At 38.9% G+C, this 14,209-nt stretch overlaps 1 protein-coding gene and 1 non-coding gene across 2 annotated transcripts in view; one reads left to right on the forward strand and one right to left on the reverse strand.

Moving 5' to 3' along the window:
- ARMC2 (armadillo repeat containing 2) overlaps positions 1–14,209 on the forward strand; it is a 153,062-nt gene that overhangs the window by 53,369 nt on the left and 85,484 nt on the right. The window contains exon 6 of the mRNA XM_049771233.1: positions 7,990–8,066. Coding sequence (XP_049627190.1) covers positions 7,990–8,066 — 77 coding nt within the window. The remainder of the gene's footprint in view (positions 1–7,989; positions 8,067–14,209) is intronic.
- LOC126007363 (U6 spliceosomal RNA) lies at positions 7,531–7,636 on the reverse strand. The gene has a single exon (XR_007494943.1). It is a non-coding gene; the product is annotated as a U6 spliceosomal RNA (small nuclear RNA).

Genomic DNA, 14,209 nt, shown 5'->3' on the forward strand with positions numbered 1-14,209 from the left:
CCAGGCACCTTCCCTGCTATTCTACACTCCGGCTCTAAATATGCACATTCTAAATTTTGGGCCCCAAACTAATGCAATTTATACCTTTGTGGAGTATTTTTTAAGCTTGGTTTTTATGAACATTTTTTTAGAATCACTACCTTTGATTATATTATGTTTCTATTTTGCTGTTTAGGTAGGGTTGTTTTTAATGATAGTCACTAAGGAAGAATGCTAGAAAACGAAATGTGCTACAAGCCAGTTAGATTTGTGGGTGAGCAGACCACCACTTTGTGATGGCATTCTCAAACTGCTGTTAAAGAAGATAGGAGAATATAAGGCAAAAGTCAGAATACTAAGGTCCTTCACCAAGTCTAGCCTAGAACCTGTTTTTTGCAAATGAAGTTTTATTGGGTTACAGTACAGTCATCAATTTGCCAATTATCAATAGGTGTTTTCAAATTACAGCAGCCAAATTGAGTAGTCAGGAAAGAAATAGTGTGGCTAAAAAATCCTCAAATATTTACTACCTGACCTGAATCTATGCAGTTCGGTTCTGATTCTAAAAATAAAGAGTCCACTTCTTAGGGCACCACAATGGTGAGCTCAAAATTCCCAAAATTTTCTTTTTGTAATAAATAACCTTTAAAATGTCTTCAGGCTGAGGTGTTGCTCAGTGGTTAAAATTTGGCCTTGCATCCTGTAGTGAGGCCTTGCTAGATGTAGCCCTACCCTAATCTCATCTGTAGAAACTTTGCTAAATAAAAACTGTTTAATAAGAAGGATCCCAGGGACTGAAGTGATGGCGCAGTGATAGGGTATTTGACTTGTACGTAGCTGACCCAGGACAGACTTCGGTTCGATCCCCAGCATCTCATAGGTCCCCCAAGCTAGGAGCAATTTCTGAGCGCATAGCCAGTAAGCCCTAAGCATAACCAGGTGTGCCCCACCACCCACCCCCAAAAAAAGCAGTATCCTAATGCAGGCAGAGCCTCTCTGCATTGGCTGCATATGCAAGAACAGGCAGGATTAGCCATGCTGTGAGGTGGCCACAAAAACACTCATGTCACTTTGGATTGTATTGCTCAGGACAGGACTTGTTCAAAGTTTTCCACTCATGACCTCTTTTTAACCAAAAGTTTTTAATACAAAACCAGATATATAGGCATAAAACTTAGTAGACAAATCAAACTTGTACTGACACTAAATTTAAAGAAGTTTATATTAAAATAATCCTCCATGTTCAGCTTACATGAATTCCATTAATGACTTACATTACTTTAATCATGTAGTCATAATCATCATAATCAAACATTTCAGAAGCTAGGGCTTCTATGATCTCCTCTTTGTTCCCAGGACATGCCTTTAGTTCCTTGCTGCTTTGCAGGCATTGAGAGGAATCTAGACATACAGACCATTGAGAATAATTGGAGAAACTGGCAAAAAAGATTTGAACCCAATAGCAAGTGCAAAATGGTGAAGGGATCCAAGAAATTTGCTAATGATGTCAATGATAACAGCCACCATAACTGCTGACTGAGTACTTATAAAAAGCCTGGAATTGTACTAAACAATGAGAGATAATTTCCTTCAAAGAAATTATAGAAATCATTCAATCCTCACAATAGCCAGGCACTGTAGACTACTGTTATTTATCACCTCTTCACATTCCTAGGAGGAAGCTGAAATGTGGGTAAAAATCTTAAGAATGGCAGGCTAGATAGCAAGATAGCAAGAGAGATAAGACAGCTTGCAAACAACCAATCAAGTTTTAATCCTCAACACCCCAGATAGTCCTATAAAACCCACAGGGAGTAATCCCCAAGTACTGGCCCTGGAGTGAACCCTGAGTATAACTGGATATGACCCCCTAACAAAAAATATACCCAAAATCACACAGGGTTTAAACCGCTGGAGATGACCTGAAGGAGTGAGCATAATATCTTTACATACTTGAAAGATTATCACAAGAAAGAAGATTAAGATTTACTTCAAGCAATTCTGATTAGTAACAGCAAAGCCAATAGGCATATTATTAGCAGATTCATGATGAGTGTAGGTTTTTGTTCTTCTCATTTTAAGCAAAGATGATATTTGGAGTGAGAAGAGGGGGAATCTCTTAAGTACTACTCAGGAGACTCCATGAGATTGTTGGTCAAGGTCAGGTGGTTCAGTGAAAAGGCCTGAGATATGTTTCTCAGGAACAGTAGTGCTTGGGAGACCATGGCCACTCAAGCAGTGCTAGGAGACTCTAGGGCCACACACAGGAGAGTTATGGGATGTCAAGAATGAAATATGAATTGGTTACACACAAGACATGATCCTTAATCTCTGTGCTCTCTTAAATCCTAAAGATCGTGTTTTCTTGATACCTTTCTTCCGCCTCATTTGACTGTGGGACCTTAGCACTCCCTGACCAGTCTGGCCAGTCGGTTTTTTTTGTTTGTTTGTTTGTTTTTTGTTTTTTGCATCTTCATCAGCATCCCAGTCATGCTTTCTTGATGCTTCTGAACTCTGTGAGAGTTTTATTCATCTTCTTCCCTTGGACTCCATTTCTCCTTTCTGTCTTTCTACTTGTGAGAAAGACCAGGACTTTTGTTCCCTGTACTACTTAACTTGTTCATATATGTGCTCTTTTTCCACCAGAGATCTGACATGGGAAACCAGACTTGCTTCACCCCAAGACTCAGCCTCTTAATCTTTCCAGTCCTTTCTTCAGTTCTTATTTCTTCTGCCTGCAATTGAGCTCCAGGCTATGTCCACTTTTTATTTCATTCTTACAACTTGTCCCATCTCCAATTCTATTGTTGCTTTAACAGGATTTTCCCTGCCTACTTTTCTCAAGTGTCAGGTAGACTTGGGTTCCAGCTTATAATGACCAGAAAATTGGGCTCATTGACATGGCCTACAGTATCAGGCAAAATACAAGACCTCCTGTCCTACAAGACCTTCTGTTCCCATCTTTGCTAACCTCCTCCCAAGAGAACTGACTTGTCATTAGCCAATTCAACTTTTATTTATTCTTTTATGCTCTCTCTGGTATTTCTTCTCCATAAGCTTGTAGGTTACGTAGCAGTTGAATTTCACATTGTAGTAAATTAGAGACTACTAGAATTTTCCCCACGATTTTTAGTCCCACAAAGTAGATTTTGACCTCTTTTTCTCTTTTCCTTTTGGGTTTTTGGTCCACACTCAGAAGTATTTAAGGCTTATTCCTATCTCTGCATTTAGGGATCACTCTTGGCAGTGCTCTGGAGACCATAGGCAGTGTCAAATTTTGAACCAGAGTCAATTCATGCAAGTGCTTTAAACTCATATACTATCTCTTCAGTCTCAGATTTTTTAACTTCTGGGTTTTGGGTTTTTTGTTTGTTTGTTTGTTTTTGGGCCACACCAGTGATGCTCAGGGTTTACTCCTGGTTCTGAACTCAGAATCACTTCTGGTAGGATCTGGGGACCATATGGGATGTCAAGATCGACTCTGGGTTGGCCATGTGCAAGGCAAATAAATTCCTTACCTACTGTGTTATCACTCTGGCCCAATTTTTGAACTTCTTAAGAGTAAAGCTTAATATGCTTTTTTTTTTCATTTTTTTCAAAATCACAATCTAATTCAGCACTGAATTGCTAAGACAGGGTGCCTGATGAACTAAAAAGAAAGAGAAACACAATACTGATAATTTTTTTTATTTTTGACCAAGATGTTATACAGTGTATGATGACCATATACATCTGTGGTGCAGATTTTGAAACCATGCTTTTGGATGTGGCTTTCCCATTGCTCCCTGGTAACCAGTTGTTGTGTTAGTTGATCCCAATACTCTGCTCTTCTTGAGAACCAGCAGAATCCAGCACTGTCAAGCTTTCCAGGATGATAAATTGTACCCTTCCCCAACTTTCAGAAACAGACCCACAAACATAGCATTTTGGGAGGTGACCTCATACCTGCCCTTGGCTATAGGGGATTTGGAAAACTACTAGATATATGTTCTTTGATTATGATAGTTGTTTAAGACAGTGATTTTTTAAAAAAGTCCAGCCCTTGTTCTTAATTTCCTTGTTATTTCTATATGGTACCTTCCTTGACCTCACGCCCACCCAGACTTCATCTGATATCTTCCTTTTTCCTCACCTAACTCTTGGTCATTTCCCTCTTTCACAGAGTCAGTTTCCTCAATTTCTGTTATCTTTTAGTTCAGTTGTACTTGAACCTCAACTAGGAGACTATTGACAAAGAGAATTCAAACTCCCAGATTCTTTGGCCAATGACAGCTTGCTGTCAGATATGGCTGTACAAATTAAAGCTATTATTTCTCATTATTCAATAATAATATATATGGGAAGAGAGTAATATGATCTTTTCTTTGGTGTGTGTGCATATCTATCTGTGTGTGTTTAAAAAGATATATATTTGGAAACAGGATGTTTAGGATCCTGGGGGAACAGTGAAGGCTTAGAGCTGAAGAGCCATACTGCATGCTCACTTATTGCCCAGGAAGTTAGAGAAATGGCGATACACACCAGAAATAGGGTTGAGTGGCAGAACTCTGGCCATGTGCACAGGCCTTCTTCATAGATTCTGGAGCAAGTATCTTACAAAAATGAAACCTTGCTGGAAGTCTTGTACTATTATTTTCTCGATTTGGGGGTAGGGGAGTTTGTGCAGAAATTTCAAAGCGAGTACATTTATTTTATTGATTGATTTTTGGGCCACACCTAATAGTACTCCTGCCTCTAGGGCCAGGGTTCACTCCTGGTGGTGTCTAGGGGATTATATGGAATGCTGAGGATCGAACCCAGGTTAACTGCATGCAAGGCAAGCACCCTACCTACTGTACTATTGTTCTGGTCCAGTAATTTTAATTATCATTTTAATTATCAGCTATTGAAAAAGAAAAGTTGAATCATTTTAGATGATCACTTAGATTGAAATTAAAACAAAAACATAAAAAAAGCAGCCAAGTTGACAAATTCTGCTTTCAGTTAGTCACCTTATCAAGTAAAAGTGTTTGGAACACGAAATAGTTGCTATTGATTGACTACTTTACCTTCAGTTGGGATAGGGGGAATTGGGTTACTTTCAGAAGTGCTCAGGGGCTGTTTCTAGCTTTTTGCTCAGGAGTCACTCCTGGTGTGACTCAGGGGACCACATATATGGTGCTAGGAATCAAGCCTAAAGTCAGCAGATTACAAGGCAAGTGACTTATTCTAACTCTCTATTATCTTGCCTTCACATTTTTAACTTTGGATTTATATCTAAAAATAAAACTTTTCAGAGGATATTAAATTAATTTTTTACATGTAATCAGGACACGCTATTATGTAGTGAGAGACTGTGAATTGGAAGGAAAAAGTGAGTTTCAGATCTCACCCTTTAACATGTTATTTTAGACAGCTCTAACTGAACTGGGAATCCTTTTCCTTTATATGTTTATACACCATCCACCCAATTTGTCCAGCTTTATTTCACATCAATATTTATTTATATATTCTTTTATTATTTGCGCAGTATCTTAGCATTCTTTTTTTTTTTTTTTTTTTTTGGTGGTTTTTGGGTCACACCCGGCAGTGCTCAGGGGTTACTTCTGACTCCATGCTCAGAAATTGCTCCTGGCAGGCACGGGGGACCACATGGGACGCCGGGATTCAAACCAATGACCTTCTGCATGAAAGGCAAACAACCTTACCTCCATGCTATCTCTCCGGCCCCAATCTTAGCATTCTTAATATTGCTCAGCCCTAGTGTTTATAACATTTATAAATTTATCAATTTGGGAATCCTTTACCTTTATATGTTCATTTGTAACTGGTTTACAAAAATATTAATGAGTGTAAGTATTAAGGATACATATACAATGTTATCATACCTCCCTCATCACCAATAACACCATTTTTCTATGAATCTATGAATCATTTTCTTACTGGAGAGATAAGAATAAGAATTTTTACCATTTCCGAAACTCCAGGCTTCTGGAGCTCAAGCACAGTTTTTGCCTATTGTAACAGTGACCTCTTGTGGTGTCTATTCTTTTTTTTTTTTAACATAATTTTTATTTTAATTGTAGTGGCTTACATATCGTTCACAGTAATATTCCAGGTACATATTTACATTGAATCAGGGGAATTCCCACCACCGAATTGTCCTCCCACATCCTCTCCCATCCTGCCTCCCATATCCTCCACTCTTCCCCCCAGGGGCTGCTAGAATGTGTGGTCCCCTCTGTATCTAGTTAATTACTTAGTGGGCTTATAACTGTTCGGTCTTGGTGCCTCCATTATTGCCCCCTCTACTTGGGAGGTGGGACTAGAAAGATCAAGTTATGTGGATTTGTTTGAGGAAGAGAAAGGTAATATAATGGGGTAAAAATTGACTATGCCGACTATGAGCGGAGTCATTCTAGAGACTCTCATCCTTGGTTTGAGGGACGATGGGGAAAAGAAGAAGGTGAAATACCACAGCAGTTCAAAAAGAGGAATCAAATAAGATATTCAGTGAGCACTGCAGCCATAAAAATATGCACCACATAGTTGCCATGGTCTTGAGATAGGAAATATGACAAGGTGCAAGGAGGAAGAAGAAAAAAGAAGAAAAAGTAAATATATAATTAAAAAATGGACAACTACTTCAATATTTACCCCAAAACAAAAAATTTGATCAAAACTAGATAAAAAATAATAAATTAAAATAAAAAAAGGATTAGTTAATTTTTTTGCCCCCCCCCCCATAGGCACAGTAAATGTTGGGGTCATCCAAAATGGGAATCCCCTTGGCCTAAGAGATACAGGGTTTCCCTACCCTTGGAATATATTGTCATGGGATTATCTATAGATTTCTTTCACGTTCATTTTCTCTCCCCTTGGTGTTTTTGTGCCGTATGGAAGTCTTCTGCTCCTATCTGGATGATAAAGACAGACCTCTAAATCTAGAGGTCTCAGTCTGTGCACAGGTCAAGGAGTGGAACTTATGATGATGACTTTCTTTGTGATTTTAGAAGTTCTGTTTCCTCGATGTCATTTTAATCTGTCTTCTGTGGTTAGTGGTCTTGGCCCTTGTGCTGAAGCTCAGATGGAGTCTGGGATATCGTCTTTCATTATGATTCCAGAAGACCCGTTCAGTTGCAATTGCCTCAGTCAGGACTCTGGCATTGGAGGTCATGTTTGTTATGCAGGACGTCTATTCTTAATCAGCTTTCTATCTGTAGCTTGACAGGCTTGGCTTGGCTTTCTTTTTTATTTTTTTATACTTAGTGCCTATATTTCATATTGTTAAGCTAATATGACTTGTTTGAAAAGGATAAGTATTGGTTGGAAGTCAATTGTGCATTAAGCAGCAAACACCAAACACTATTTTATGGACAGTTCTGTCTTTTTAAAAAACTGAATGTAGACTTCCCCTTCAAGCCCATGCTCTCACAAAGAAGGATCTCACTTGCTTGTTTCTATGATTCTTTGCTTATTTATTTTCTCTCTGGAGAAGCCTCTGTCAAGAATATCCTCTTCTTTTCTCTTCCCTCACATATTTTTATTTATCTTATTTTATTTATTTATTTTTAAAATATGGAATGCTTCATGAATTGCATGTCATCCTTACACAGGGACCATGCTAATCTTCTCTGTATCATTCCAATTTTAATAAATGTGCTGCCGAAGCGAGAACCCTCACATCTTTTTAAATAAGTTTCAGTAGGAACTTTCTTGCTTCACCAAAAAATAAAGTAAAATAAAGTAAACCTGAATGTAACTGTCTCATCAATTTTTATCAAGGAAAAAGTGTTTGTAGACAGGAGTGAGTAGGATGCTTATCTTTGTATACAGCAAGTAGGACAGTTGACTTGCATATGACTGACCTGGCTTCAATTCCTGGCATCCTTGAGCACCACTGGTGTAATTCCTAAGTGCAGAGCCAGCAGTCACCTTTAACCATCACCAGGGGTGGCCCAAAAACCAAAAAGAAAAGAAAAAGTGTTTCATGTCTGTGCTGAATGTTGTGTGTGATTATCTTTCTCCCAGGGACCCCAGCAAGAGTTGGGCAAAGACCTCATCATGCACCAGCAACTCAGGCCCGAGAAGGCTAGACACCAAGGCAGGTGAGTTGTTTGTGTGCTTGGGGGTCCCTGAAGATGAGCACCTGTTTATCTTCAGTGTCTCCCTTTATAGTATGTCTGATATTGACTCACTGTTTGAACACCCCCCACCACATTTTTCCAGCTTTATTTCACATCAATATTTATTTATATATGCTTTTATTATTTCCCCAAGTATCTTAGCATTTTACCATTGCCCAGCCCTAGTTTTTCAAACATTTTTAAATTACCCTTTTAATAACAGAATACAGATTATTTTGTTAAAAGCACTTGGAATATTGCAAAACTTGATATCATCCTAGTTCTTGAACTTAAAGTAAGTTCAAAATCATTACTCAGAGAAAGGAAGTTATTGTTATTATTAATTATTTAACTTTTGGGCCATACCTGGCAATGCTCAAGGGCCACTCATGACTCTACACTCAGAAATAACTCCAGGGCAGTGTTCAGGGATGTCAAGAATTGAGCTTGGATCATCAGTGTGCAAGACAAGTACCTTCACCACTGTATTATCACTCCAGCCCTGAGAAATAAAAATGATTTACTCTAGGAAATCAGTCCTTCAGGGCTTTAAACTATTGAACTGAGAAAATAAATCACAAACTAGAATCATGCAAAATATTCTTGCATTTAGAAAAAACATTTACAATGTGGAATGTTTGAAAACATAACATTACATAAAAAATTAATTTGTAAAAACAATATTTTATTGTTTATAGATACAACTTATGCAGAAAACATGTAAGGTCAAGTGTAATAAAACAATGACCCAGTTTTGAATAGTTGAGTAGGGATGTAGAAAGGACCCACAGAAAGTCAACTATATAACATTTATTTCTTTAAAGTAGGAAGTCAGCCAGAGAGAAAGCACAAAGTTTAAAGCACCTGCTGCCTTGCCTTTCACACGGCCAACCACAGTTTGATTTCCGTTAAGCTTATCTATATGGCCCCTGAGCACTAGTAGGAGTAATTCCTGAACACAGAGCTAGAAATAAGCGCTGTGTACCACTGATGTGGCCAAAAAAATTAAAACATAAAAATTTACATAAAGTAATAATTAGATAAGAAAAAATCAGTGGCTAATATTTTAACCATGTGGTTCATAGTTGTCAATATATACAGTTATCTGTCAACAATCTTCACATGCTCTTGTATACAGAACTTTCATAAAACTAATGCTAGGTTCAAAAACATTTCATTGTTTTTTAAACTAATTCTTTATTAATACAAGTGATCATTGTAGCTGCTAAGAATTCTGTATTTCGGAGAGGTTCCCGGTTCCCTGCATTGTTACTAAGGATTTTATATTGAATGCTAAAAACACCAGCCAATAAACATTGTGCTGTGTCTTTGTGTTCAGAACTTAGAGCTGTGGTCAAGAACTATAACCACTGAGACAGCAAAATCTTCAACAAAAAAATTCTTAAATTTCTGCTTTACTTGCCCAATTTCCTGTTGAATCATAATTTTTATATTTAACAAACCACGAAGCGAGATGGAAGTGCTTTCTAAAAGGTTGTTGCTCCAGATAGAGACAACTTACTGTGGGTCTTCAAAAGTTATCCTCTGATTCTATGCCTGTTTCTAGAGAGTTGCAGAGTGAGGGTGTCAAATAAGGTTTTTTTTCCCCCTTTTTGGACAACACCCAGCAGTGCTTAGGGCTTACTTTTGGCTCTGTATTAAGGAACTACTTCTAGAGGTGCACAGGAGAACCTATGGGATGCAAAGGATAGAATCGGGTGGGCCACATGCAAGGCAAGCAACTTCCCAAACATACTATCCCTCAAAGCCCCTAAGGATCTGTACTTATATAGTAAATTTAATTACATCATAAAAATATATTATCAAATTATGTGTCTATCTAATTCTGCCTTTTTATATATCTTGATCTATGTCGGTTTTAGTGACATACTTTGGACCTTGAATATGTCAACAAGTTTTTTTATGCTGCTCAAGTATGTATGCTCATTTTTAGAATCCACACTTGTAATTTATGAAAGGGAGGGCAGAGCTATAGAAGCAGTGCTGCAAGAGGTTGAGTTAGTGATCTTCACTCCTGTATTGGCAGTTGTGACATCCCCAAAGTTCTAAAAACAAAAATATTTTTCACACACACATAAGGAGTTTTCCTGACCTGCGTGAAAAGGATGATGTCTGTGTCAGTAGCAAGGACTTACAGAATTTACTCCAGTGCATTTCCTCATAGGAACCACTGGGATGAGCTGTAATACTGAGTGTACATGCATATTTCCTTACTAAAATTTCACTTTCTCATGCCAAGAAGCTAGTATGGTGGAGGGAGAAGGAAAGATGCTTTTGTTGCATGAGGCTAACCATGTTGACCATGATCTGTGTTCACATTCCTGATACAACATTCAGTCTCTTGAACACAGCCAGAGATCATTCATTTTTGTTTGTTTTTGGACCATACTCTGTAGCACTCAGGGGTTATTCCTGGCTCTGCACTCAGAAATCACTCCTGGCAGGCTTGGGGGATTATATGGGATGCTGGGAATCGAACCACCATTCATCCTGGGTCAGCTGCATGCAAGGTAAATGCCCTACCACTGTGTTATCTCTCCGCGCCCCTTGGGGAGGGATTTCTAAGCATAGAGCCTTGAATACACCCAAAGCTACACCAGATGTGGCCTCATTCACCCCCAAATAAGATCAAATTCCAAGTTTTCTGAATCCCAACCACATCTGTTCTCAAGGCTTTATAAAAACAGTATTGCCAACCTATCTTATTAGAAACTGAATATGTAATAAAGACCTAGTACTTTTTTAAATGTTTTTTTATCATGTCTTATAGAAATTTCTTGCTTATCACTTAGACAAATTACATGAAACCTTGCTATTAAAACTTCCTTAACAACAACTTTTGAGTATACTTTGCTGTCCTAGTGTTCTTCATGACATTTGGGAATGAGGGGTTTAGGGAAAGGCAAGCCTGTACTCACTCTCCTCAGGAAGGATTACATGAAGGACAGAACGTTTGAACTGGGGTGGGGCTGGGGTTGGGATAAGGTCAATTGTGCTACCTTCCTGCTTTCCAAAGGAACATCATCCACACTTAGGGAATTTAAAATGAATGGTATATTGTCTTTTCAAAAATAATAAAAGTATCCCCAAAGATTCAAAACCTTAGAAGAATCCTTAAAAGAAACAAATAACCTGGGACCAGAAAAATTAACACAGAAGGTAGGATGCTTGTCTTGGTGCTTGCTTTGTACATGGCTAACCCAGGTTAGCATCTTATATGGTCCCCCAAATACTACTAGCGTGGTATTTGGGGGAACCATAATTCCACACTTTAGAGTTGGTCATTATTTCTTTTTTTTTTATTTAAACACCTTGATTACAAACATGATTGTGGTTGGGTTTCTGTCATGTAAAGAACACCACCCATCACCAGTGCAGCATTCCCATCACCAATGTCCCAATTCTTCCTCCTCCTCACCCCACCCCCACCTATACTCTAGATAGGCTTTCTAGTTCCCTCATACATTCTCATTGTTAGGATAGTTCTCAGTGTAGTTATGTCTCTAACTAAGCTCATCACTCTTTGTGGTGAGCTTCATGAGGTGAACTGGAACTTCTAGCCCTCCTCTCTTTTGTCTTTAAAAATTATTGCAAACATGTCTTTCATTTTTCTTAAAACCCATAGAAACCCAGTGAAACCATTCTGTCTGTCTGTCTGTCTGTCTGTCTGTCTCTCTCTCTCTGACTTATTTCACTCAGCATAATAGATTCCATGTACATACATGTATAGGAAAATTTCATGACTTCATTTTTTCTGACAGCTGCATAATATTGCATTGTGTATATGTATAGAAGCAAAGTGATATCATTTGTCCAAAGTCAACTCATGAGTGGGTGACTTAGCTGGGTTTCAAACTCAAACAGGGACTCTAAAACCTAACTCCCATCCCACCAGCAGCAGCTTGTCCTTAATAGGTCAATTCCAGTGCTGCAGTTTATATTAATTTAACTCTATTCAAGTGTGAGCCACTGTGGGACACACTGACACTGACATGTTAAACAGCCTAAAGGTTTAAAGATTGCAGGTGACAGATTGTCACTGCTCTCTCAGTGGAACAATTTTAGGGTCCAGGGGCATCTGTGTGGACCCTTTCTTGATCCTGATCTATACTGAGCAGCACAGACCCCTGAGTTCATTTGGGTCAGGTGCCCCAAGAAACCACTGCTGAGGATAGAGGTTGGACGAGAGGGTATCTGGCCTGTCCTGGCTGCTGTCTTGTTCATGCCTGAGATTTTCAGCACACATCTACATGGAATGTAATTGCTTTTGAAGCTTTCCGCTGTGGTTTCCACTCCCCTGCCTTCACAGTTATCCTTCCCACTGCCAGTTTGCTGTGGAGCCGAACTTCAAAGAGGTCAAGTGCCTTAAGGGAGGCAGCTATTAGACTAGGGGTCTTCAAACTTTTTAAAGTGGGGGCCAGATTATGGTCCCTTAGAGAGCTGGAGGACCGGACTATGTGAGCTACTAATTCCTACTCACACTGCACATATCTTTTATAAATAAAATGAAAACCATTTATAAATAAACAGATCACGCACCAGTATTTCAATGGGAACTGTGGGCCTGCTTTTGGCTAATGAGCTGGTCAATGTCCGGTTCCATATTTGTCACTGTCAGCCGTAACAAGTGATGCAAGTGGGCATCAGTTAATCTTGATCTGGTTGGAGATTTCAGATGTTTCATTCTTGAAAAAGTCTGTTCACAGGCATAAGATGATTACCATTTTGAGTGCATGGTTCCTGATATTTGGATATGTCTCAGAGGGGAGAGATGCATAGAAATTCAAAAGGTTACTTGACTTAAATGCGTCTTTCAGAGAGTCACAATTCTGCAGTTCAGCCAGTTCCATTTGGTAAATTGTAAGGACATTTTCAATCTCAACAGAAAATGGGTTACGAAAAAGCTGTATGTCCTGTTCATGGAGATAAAGCTCTTTGAATCTAAATTGAAACTCCTTTTGCAACAATTATAATGAAGCCAGACATGTTTCCTTTGGGAATGCAACTAATGGTTTGTCCGCTGACAGGTTTTGAGTTGTTGGGAGATGACTGAATTTTCCTCCTGTACTTGTTTGATGAGAAGACCTAATTTTACTTCAAATGCTTTCACATGCGATGCCATATCACAGATGAGCTTCCCCTTGCCTTGAAGTTACAGATTGAAACTGTTGAGTAGCTCTGTTATATCTGTCAGAAAGGCAAGGTGCCATTTCCATTCTGCATCATTGAGCTCTGGTACTTCTTGGTTTTTTGATAGTAGAAAAGCTGTAATCTGCGGAAGTAAGTCATAGAAACATTTCAAAACTCTCCCTCTACTCAGCCAGTGGACTTCTGTGTGGTACAGAACATCTTCATGGGCAACATTTACCTCAGATAGAAATTCCTGAAATTGTCTGTGGTTTAGTGCATGAGTTCTAATGTAATTAACACAAGATACCACAATTTTCATAACAGAGTCCCACTTCAGTGATTTACAACACAGCGCTTGTTGGTGGATGAGGCAGTGTACGGCAATTGGATGAGGATGGTTATGTTTGTCCATCTCTTGTGCAATGTGAGCAATTACTCCTCTCTTAGACCCCACCATGCTAGGAGCACCATCAGTTGTTACACTGACTAGTTTAACCCAGTCCAGCTCCAAACCATTCACAGTTTGCAGACCTTTTCAAATATATCTACTCCTGTGGTTGTACCTTTGATACTTTGCAGTGCAGCAAGCTCTTCTGTGACTTCAAAATACTCATTTGTCCCACGCATATAAATGAGAAGTTGGGCAGAATCACGAACATCATTGCTTTCGTCGAGTGCCAAGGAAAAATAGCAAAGTTTCTTTGCTGAGTTTTGCAAATGGTGCAGCAAATTTTCTCCCATTTCTTCAATCCTTCATGTCATTGTAACTCCTGAAAGGCTCACTGTACTAAATAAATAGGCCTTCTCTGGACACATCTCTTTGGCAACAGAAATAAGGCATTCTTTAACAAATTCTCCCTCCACAAATGGTTTGCCATTGTGCGCTATTAGCTTGGCAACTTGAAAACTTGCCCGCAGTGAGGAAGTATTTAACTGCTTCTGCTTCACAAAAGTATTTTGCTGAGTCATCAGTG

This window comes from Suncus etruscus, chromosome 4, assembly GCF_024139225.1.
Source record: "Suncus etruscus isolate mSunEtr1 chromosome 4, mSunEtr1.pri.cur, whole genome shotgun sequence".
NCBI classification, from domain to species: domain Eukaryota; kingdom Metazoa; phylum Chordata; class Mammalia; order Eulipotyphla; family Soricidae; genus Suncus; species Suncus etruscus.